The 8,274-nt window shown below is 44.2% G+C and overlaps 2 protein-coding genes across 3 annotated transcripts; one reads left to right on the top strand and one right to left on the bottom strand.

Annotated features, from left to right (window-relative positions):
- Positions 1 to 261: 261 nt before the first annotated feature.
- Positions 262 to 3,618, top strand: ptrh1 (peptidyl-tRNA hydrolase 1 homolog). 2 transcript variants are annotated; one of them, XM_085909338.1, is made up of 5 exons: positions 262 to 360; positions 2,018 to 2,231; positions 2,304 to 2,403; positions 2,558 to 2,603; positions 2,681 to 3,618. In XM_085909338.1, the coding sequence occupies exons 2-5, from the start codon at positions 2,042 to 2,044 to the stop codon at positions 2,924 to 2,926; spliced, it is 582 nt and encodes a 193-aa protein (XP_085765464.1). In that variant the 5' UTR covers positions 262 to 360; positions 2,018 to 2,041; the 3' UTR covers positions 2,927 to 3,618. The 2 variants fall into 2 exon arrangements, with proteins under 2 accessions (XP_085765464.1, XP_085765463.1); XM_085909337.1 differs by having other exon boundaries at positions 303 to 805.
- A 2,146-nt stretch (positions 3,619 to 5,764) lies between these two features.
- tor2a (torsin family 2, member A) lies at positions 5,765 to 8,115 on the bottom strand. The gene is made up of 5 exons (XM_085909323.1): positions 7,864 to 8,115; positions 7,199 to 7,464; positions 6,911 to 7,086; positions 6,583 to 6,710; positions 5,765 to 6,435 (listed from the first exon to the last, which is right to left on the bottom strand). Exons 1-5 carry the CDS (start codon positions 7,982 to 7,984, stop codon positions 6,191 to 6,193), a joined length of 936 nt encoding a protein of 311 aa, XP_085765449.1. The 5' UTR covers positions 7,985 to 8,115; the 3' UTR covers positions 5,765 to 6,190.
- Between the last annotated feature and the right edge of the window lie 159 nt (positions 8,116 to 8,274).

Genomic DNA, 8,274 nt, shown 5'->3' with positions numbered 1-8,274 from the left:
ATGCTTCTCAGTACAATGCATGACAATGCACGAGAGCTCCTCTAGTGGCATGGAGGTATATTACAACAATACAAATTAATTGCCAAAGAAAAAACATTTTTCATACAATCAAATCTTCGATTTCGTTAAAGGAGCCAACGGTATTCAGCAAGCATTCTATCAATTAATTAATTGTACCACTAGCAAAATTTGTCAAGCAATGTTCGGCCCAAGGTTTGCGTCTTCACATACGACGTACTTGTCTCGTACCCAAATGATTATCAGATGGCTCAGCACACCAGGTGTCGCTGTGTACAAGTGGAAGGAAAGCAGACTCGTTCTTGGGGACGAAGAAGATGAAGACGCAACGCAATTGAGACCGTTCGTGAATGTATTGTTAAATACGTTTTGATTCTCGACATTACTAATCTAATGTCATAAATGTTTTTTCTACCTTTATTTTAACTTCTCTTAGTTTTTCGAATAGTTTGTTGCAAAGTTGAATAGAATTAGTTAACAACGCATAGCATGCTAACCCTTGGTTGTTAATCAGACTAGCAGTCAATGTTGTCACACTGTCAAGCAAAACTATGTTTTTGCAAACATTCGCCGTCTTTTATTACACTTTGTCATCGGCCGAATGATAAAGCACTTAGTCATTGGCATATTTACGTGCCTTTGTTGCTCTTTGCGCCTACCACGCCGCTACTTTCTGACCATGCAACGTTTTTTGACGAGAATTGTCAGCCGGCTCTGGCTGCAAGAGCCGGTCACGACGGCGATGAGCTCCGAATCACAAACTCACACACATAGTCGACGAAGGATGGTAAGTTTGCAGATGTGCCCTCGAATATTTCTTTAGTCCACTGTACGATGTTACTAAAACTCCACGAATATTATAACAAGGCTGATTCGTGTAGCTATCGAGTCAGAACGAAACTCCGCTGGAAAAGGACAATTTAAACGATTGCCCGTGTTTACTTCTAGCCCCAAACGACACAAAACGCAATCGATTACGTGTTTTGAAAATGAAGAAGCTGATTTTTAATTCGGCATAAACGACACAATCCACTTGACCTTGTTTACAATGTGGACTCTGGACACACTAATAAAGCACAACGTAATGGCAACTGGTTCAATGATATTAAGCGTCCTGAGTCAAGTAAAAATGTAATTGCGGCATTTTAGATATTATGAATGTCTATGCAAGTAATAATAATAAATTACAGTATTTTCACATTACTAGATTTTTCTGCACATACTTTCCCTGAAAAATATAACTTCATTTTCATAATATGAAACAAACATTTAAAAATACTATATGTAGTTAAAAGGACAATTATTCTTTCAAAATATGCCAACTTGTCATGACTCTTCTCAGAAAAAAATATATATATATTTTTTTTTTATTTAAGTGTAGATCACAGATGCTCTGAATGAGCAAAACACTTGGACATCGGTTGAGAAAGGTGGAAGTTTTAGATGGACAAAAAATAAGGATAACATGAATAAATATAAAATTTGGGTGCTGAATAGCATTTTACTGTGACAAGAGTTCATTGATCTCACACACAAGTACACAAAGAAGCACACAGCAACAGCTTACAATGGACACGGCGGTGCCTGCCCTGGCGGGGTGGCATGGGTGTCAGGAGCCGACCGCTCCGGATGCTTCTGGAAGGATGCCTTGCCCTACCCGTTGCGTCATTTGGATCTTTACAGAACGTGATGAAAAGCCAAGATTGTAAGCACAGTGGCATAGTTAAAACAGTCCTCGCAGATTAAAAAATCATAAAAAAATAACTTGACCCATAAAATGACTTTTTGACATATTCATCCCCAGAAAATGGCATTTTTTTAACATTTTAAAAAAATTTCCTTGCCTCAAAATTGATTCCATTCACTAAAAGTTGTTTTTCTTTGTATTACAACTTTTGAAATATTACTTTTCCTCGTTTCTCAAAACATGACTTATTTTCTCCGAATAATTCCAACCTTTTTCTGAAAACATCTGGTCCTTTTGTTATGTCCGCTTCAGGTGGTGGGTCTGGGTAACCCGGGTATGGAGGGCACCCGGCACAGCGTGGGCATGGCGGTGGTGGATGCCCTAGCCGCACATCTGGGTCTGGGTGAGCGTTGGCGCGGCGACAGGCAACTGCGTGGTGAGGTGCTGCTGGCGGATGCGCATCACCTGGTGCTGCTGCGCCCCCGGGTGCTGATGAACATCAACGGCGTGGCGGTGGCCAAAGCTGGTAAAAAAAAAAAAAAGACGCTGTGATCGACCCCGATGCGAGTGGATAGCAATATGTTCCCTTTCTGTTTAGCCAACAAGTATGGCGTTCAACCTGAGGACATCCTGCTGGTCCACGATGAGCTGGACAAACCTCTCGGAAAGGTCGCCATTAAACACGGGGGAAGTGCCAGGTTGGTCCCGAAAAGCCGACAACAATTGATTCTAAAACGTCAAAAAGTTGCTTTCTTGAGCGAATAGACATAAGATGAACCCCTACACCAACGTTACCCATTTCATGGTATCACTGTGTGAAAAACTAATTGTCTCCTTCTATCCACCCCACAGAGGCCACAATGGCGTCCGGTCCTGCATGGACAGCCTTTGCACAGACGTGAGTACCGATTTTGTGACTGGCCGCTCCAAACTACCCCTTTACGACATCCCGTCTTTTCTGTTCCCTGCCCTCAGGTGATGCCCAGGCTAAGGGTGGGCATTGGGCGCCCGACGGGAAAGACTTCAGTGGAGCGCCACGTCCTCGGCCGCTTCAGTGCCGAGGAGCAGAAAGTTCTGGACTCTGTTCTGGTGCAGAGTGTCAATATTCTAATGGCTCAGCTCGGGGACAAAGATGAAGAACGATGCTCCTCACCCTCCTCCACAGCAGGGGGCAGACAAGCTAAAGTGGCCAGCATTGAACCTCAGCAGACATGCACATAGCATATGGTGACTAGCTAGTAAGCGTCCAAAGCTAACGTAGCAGCCAATGTTTTTACGCAGCGCCAAGTCTTTTTAAACAAAATGGACTCAATGCACCACACACAAGATCCAAAGGGGTCCAGCCAACACAAAGGAGCAACCTAGTCAAATAAAAGCTGTGGAGACTTGACATCTGCGAGTCCAAACTTGAACAATTGCCTCTACGTTTTGGACAAAGGTGTCAAGCTGGCTTGCAGTCACAGTAGCAACAAGTCAAAGTTTGAGCGGGCCAAGAGGAAGTGGCATCCTACCAAAATAAAGGCAATACAAACCATGATGTCACATTTCGACTGTCATGACCCTCACTCACCTCCACCTTTTGTTTGTTGCATAGGTTGTAGCACTTAACATTAATGCTAACGTAGTGGTCAACGATCATGTTCACTCGATCTGTTGAGCCTGAAAGAACAGGATGCACCGCAACAGTCACAAAATCAGAGGAAAGTACTTCTGTTTTTTATAAAAGGGCTGCTGATATTACTATTCTATTGTTTTCAATTAACATTTAAAGCTATTACATTTCAGACAACCAATTCCACATATTATTGAAACAAACCCTCAAAGTATTGTTACAAAAGGTTGATGTCCTTGATAAAAGCATGAGGAAAGATTTGGCAAAAGTAAAAAAAATGAAAGATTTGGCAAAAAATAAATCCACCAAAAAAAGTTTACTTGCATCATTATGGAATAAAAATGAGAATTTTAGGGAGTGGAAATGGATATTTTTTTTTTCTTTCCTTCTTAACCATTTAAGCTTTTAATGCAAATATAAAAATGTGGTTTTATAAAAAATCAATTGGGGTTGTGACGTCACGCTGACGCAGTCATTTGTGCCGTGTACATCAAGACTGTCTTGAAAATCGACCACCCTAAAATAAGATTCATCACTTCTACCCTGACCACATCACACACTGACCATTTATCAGCCCTATAGCGCGCGGCCGCGGCGTGCGTGGGCGACAAACGTGAGTACCACGCACCGAGCGGTACCCTCACGAGCAGTCCCATGAGTCTCGCTGGTCGACGTCAGTCGAACCACTCGGAGGCTTCAGCCCGCCTGAGAACTGCGGACGGCGGGGACGAGCAAGTGCATCGCGCCCACAAGGTCAGGAAGTCCTCTTTCTTTCTTTTTCTTTTTTTAATCGGAATAAGTCGACTGGACTTTCTGCATGTTCTTCTCTTCCTGTGGGCTCTCGCGGCTGATTGTCCAAACGCAATTCTCGTGGAAATGTTTCCAAAGCCAACGCGAGAATTGTGCGTGGACATCTGTTGCTGGCCGCTCGTGCACGACACCATCGCACCTTTGCACGGCCGTGTGCACGCGCCTCAATTTAATTGCACCTTTCCATTTATTTTACTTCACTTGTTGCATGCTTACAGTGAAAAAGAAAATAATTGCATGATTTCTTTTGAGTTTGTTGTTATCGTTGGAATAAAATAAAGTTATGCATCAAAAATAAAGTTGGTGAATAAAATTGTTGTAGTCACTGATCTTTTTGGTTCCTTTGTCTTTAAAAAATTGCATAATTATTGAGGGATGGATTTTTATCATTCTTTGAGACTCCAGGGAAACTGCGCGTGTCAAAAATTGTGTCATTGAACGCATCATCTCAAACATATCTTAGCAGCAATGTATCTACACACTAGCTAGGTAAGAAAGAACACCACCTTATTCTTCTACAAGCATCAGTGTTGTGCTTCTACACACATACGCATGCTCTATAATATGGGCTAACAAGCTTAGCATATTTATTAGCGCAGTGCAGTGGGAACTGAACAGCTCATCAATTAAATGTGGGTGATGCCAGTAGGCCTTTGTCCTTAACCACGCCATCTGATGACCACGCAAAAGCCAAGGTCAATTTGACCTTGGCCCCCGAGACCACACCCCCGCCCCCCCCCCCTACCATTGGGGTATTCCTTCTCTCAAACATTCCCACCATGACACTACCGTTGTTCTCTTGTTGTCATGGATACTGACCAAAGTAATCCCTCGAGACTCACTGCAAAAACCCACCCATAAAAAAAAAAAAAAGGTCTGAACTTGTGTTTTTGGCCATTTTCTTGAGATGAACATACCTACCAGATAAAATGGTGACTTCCAACCAAAATGCGTGACTTTGCCTGTGCAAATGACCAAATTTGCATTCTTGCTGCAAACTTTCTTTCTTTGTGGGTCTACTGATAAGAGACATAGCTACAAAGATGTGTTGGTTGACAAGCAAAACTTGTTTTGGGGGGGGCGAAATTTTCAAAAATCTGTCGTTATACAGTCTGCCTTTAAAAAATGTCTGGCTACAATGACCATGTGAGTTTAAAATGGCGGCGACGACCTAAGATGGCAGACTCCCTGTTGTCTTTTCAAGCACCCTTTCAAACTTTTTGGAGGGCTAACTCATGATAGACATGTCTATCCGATTTCATGTTTTTCCAAAAATGTCAACACACAAAGGCTTGGCAGTTTCTTTTCTTGTCCAGTAGTCCTTTCAGACCTCCCTTGTGACCCTCACCATGACAAGCATCGGTGGCAAATTTGCACGTGAAAGAAGCAAAGCCACAAGAATGAAATGGGGGGTGGAGCACACAAAACCACAATCCACAGCTACATGACAACACCGAATGTACACATCTACAACAAGTGGGAAAAGACAATCTGGAAGAAGAAGACCTGCACAACTAAAACAACGCCCCCCCCCAAACACACACACATGCATGCATCCCCCCTCCCCCCACACACACACTTTGTCTACATTTCTTAATTGAATGTTGTCTCGTTCAAACAGCGCCATCTTATGACCGGTATTAAAATGTTTTTAAGCATTTCAAGAGCGTCAACTTGTTCAGCCCCACCTAAATAAAAGACAGCCCTAGCCCTGTTTTTCAAGTGAAATGAAAAGAAATAAATAAGCAGATATGAGTGTTTTATAGTATTTACTTTTCTTTTGAGCTGTTCCTGATATTTTCATCTTCTCGTCTCCATATAGGGTGGCCATTAGATGAGGAATGCAGTACAACTGTCAAAATTGAACATCGTCTTTTTAAAAAGGTCCTTGTGTCCATGTGGAAACCTTTTGGACTTCCTGTGTCCTGACACATTTTCTCACAACTAGCAATAAAAATGTCTTCTTTTGCTTTTTAGTAGTTGAGGTTTGATGTGGGGGGAGTAAAAATGTCCATCGTCAGGGGAAAACGGCGCACCAAACCAGCGCAGTACCTACTTGGCGATCACAAGAGCAGGTCGATCTTGGCGGGTATGGTTTTGCAGCCGCTGGTGGAAAAGTAGTGTCCCGGCGACGGCTTGTACGTCATGTCGGCCGCCACGGCCCTCGCCACGTCTTGGCGCTCGCAGGCGCCGCGCTGGCACAGCTGCGCCCTCGCACATCGTTCCACGTGGAGGCGGCACAACGGCAGGAAGGGCACAAAAGCGCTCACCAACTTTTGACGGATGATGGACGACTTGTACAGGCCACCTAGGGCGGCAAAAAAAAGTCAGGTACATTGGTCGATTGACTCCGTCATTGGCTTTTGTGTTATCCTTTGGAGGCGTACTGACAAGAGAATTATTGATCCTTAAAGACCTTTAACTTGACTTAAACAGAGAAAATGGCGTCTCTCACTGGTTGGGTTGTTGTAGACGGCTTGAGCGATGGCGTCTTGCAACTCGGCCGCCGTCATCTCTTCTCGGTCCCGCCCAGCCTCGCGTTGCTCCAGAGACACCTTGTTGATCACCTCCTCGCCCGCCGTACTGAACACACAACACGCAAATTAAAAACGGATGACAAGTGACATTTTTACACGTAGCATAAGGGTCACATTAACGGGAGCTCATTGATTTAACATTGTCTATTTTTCTTTTAAATAACAACATTGTGGGATTTGACTAGGGGTGTCCAGATTCTTTCTAGCCACAGTAGACATGACGATGGCATACGTGGAGCGGCCCACCTGATGAGGACGTAGATGGCCTTGCGGTAGTTGGTGCCAAAGACCACGTGGGAGGCGCCCAGGAACGGCTCCAGAACGTCCAGCAGCCCGGGCGCCATTTTGTCCATCTCATCGAAGATGAAGATGGAGCGGGCACACGCGGTGACGTTGCCTTGCACCCAAGACTTCAGCTGCTCCTAGACAGCGACAGCCCACACTTATTTTAAGAACATCATTTTTGCCATCATCAAATTCTCAGCCGTACTCACGACTCACTGGAAGGCAAAAAACGTGAAGTCATCATCTTACCTGCTGGGTATCCACGTGTCCGCCGGTGGGGAAGTGCAGCGTGGCGATGAACTGGTGGATGAAGGGGCTGCTCATGGCCGAGCCGTACAGGTGGCGCGCCAGCATGCCGGCCGCCATCGTCTTGCCCGTGCCTGACGAGCCGTGCAGGGACAGCACCAGCGGTTTCTCGGGCGCCTGTTCGGCCAGGAAGCGTGCCACCTCCTCGGAGAGGATCTCCTGGGCCAGGTGCTGCCCGTAGACATTCTTGTACAAGTCCCACTCCAACTCTGATTCACAAAAAAATTCATGTGTTTATTTCATCACACCCTTTTTACATTCAGTGGCCGTTTCAGAATTTCAAAAGACAAATTGAAGACATGTAAAAAATATATATTTATAATGTAAAAATAGTTTCTACTTGAATTTGTATTTTTCTAACCTTTCCCACGTACTGTTCATTTTACGTTATTTAACCGTTTTACATTAATTCAAACATTTGAACCGTGGTTTATTTTATCTGTCCCTTCATGTACTCTTGTAAAAGTTTGTGATTTGGAGTTACACGTGGACATTGATACTATTTGTGTGAGTTTTGCAATTTTACATCTATCTTAGTACACACAGTGACAAATAAATTCACTCGTCAAGCTAGTCAGCTAAACTAACCCCTGGAAGCGTTTCCATACCTCTGACGTTGGGTCTAAAGTCGCAGTCGCAACTGTCGGCGATGGTGCAGTATAATTCCTGGAAAATGCAGCGAGCCGGCGTGCAAACACACAATAGCAACAAGCATAACAGAGTTAACATGTTCTGTTTTTTCTGGGCTAGTTTTAGCCATTTGTGTTCCCGGCCACTGTTGGACAGCGCGGCCAGCTGTTTGACTTCCTGGTTGACGTCACGTCACGTGAGCTGCGTGACGTCTTCTTCCTCTTCTGTTTTGGTTTACAGCCGGTGGCACCAGCTTTAAGATGCATTACCGCCATCTACTGCGATGGAGTGTGAATCAGAGTAACTACCATCCCATCATAAATTTGAATTGTGACGTCACCGTGACGTCTACGTCCTGTATTTAAAAAAAAAAAAAAGATTAAAAATGT

Source organism: Syngnathus leptorhynchus, chromosome 4 (genome assembly GCF_054491065.1).
Source record: "Syngnathus leptorhynchus isolate UIUO chromosome 4, UIUO_Slep, whole genome shotgun sequence".
Classification (NCBI taxonomy): domain Eukaryota; kingdom Metazoa; phylum Chordata; class Actinopteri; order Syngnathiformes; family Syngnathidae; genus Syngnathus; species Syngnathus leptorhynchus.
This window is presented reverse-complemented; position numbering and strand designations above follow the sequence as displayed.

Coding starts and splice junctions, on each gene's coding strand:
- ptrh1 (XM_085909337.1), top strand. CDS start 620: ATGATAAAGCACTTAGTCATTGGCATATTTACGTGCCTTTGTTGCTCT. Junction 2,404..2,557: donor AAACACGGGGGAAGTGCCAG/GTTGGTCCCGAA, acceptor TCCACCCCACAG/AGGCCACAATGGCGTCCGGT. Junction 2,604..2,680: donor TGGACAGCCTTTGCACAGAC/GTGAGTACCGAT, acceptor CCCTGCCCTCAG/GTGATGCCCAGGCTAAGGGT.
- tor2a (XM_085909323.1), bottom strand. CDS start 7,984: ATGTTAACTCTGTTATGCTTGTTGCTATTGTGTGTTTGCACGCCGGCT. Junction 7,465..7,863: donor CTTTAGACCCAACGTCAGAG/GTATGGAAACGC, acceptor TTTGTGAATCAG/AGTTGGAGTGGGACTTGTAC. Junction 7,087..7,198: donor GACACGTGGATACCCAGCAG/GTAAGATGATGA, acceptor GTCGCTGTCTAG/GAGCAGCTGAAGTCTTGGGT.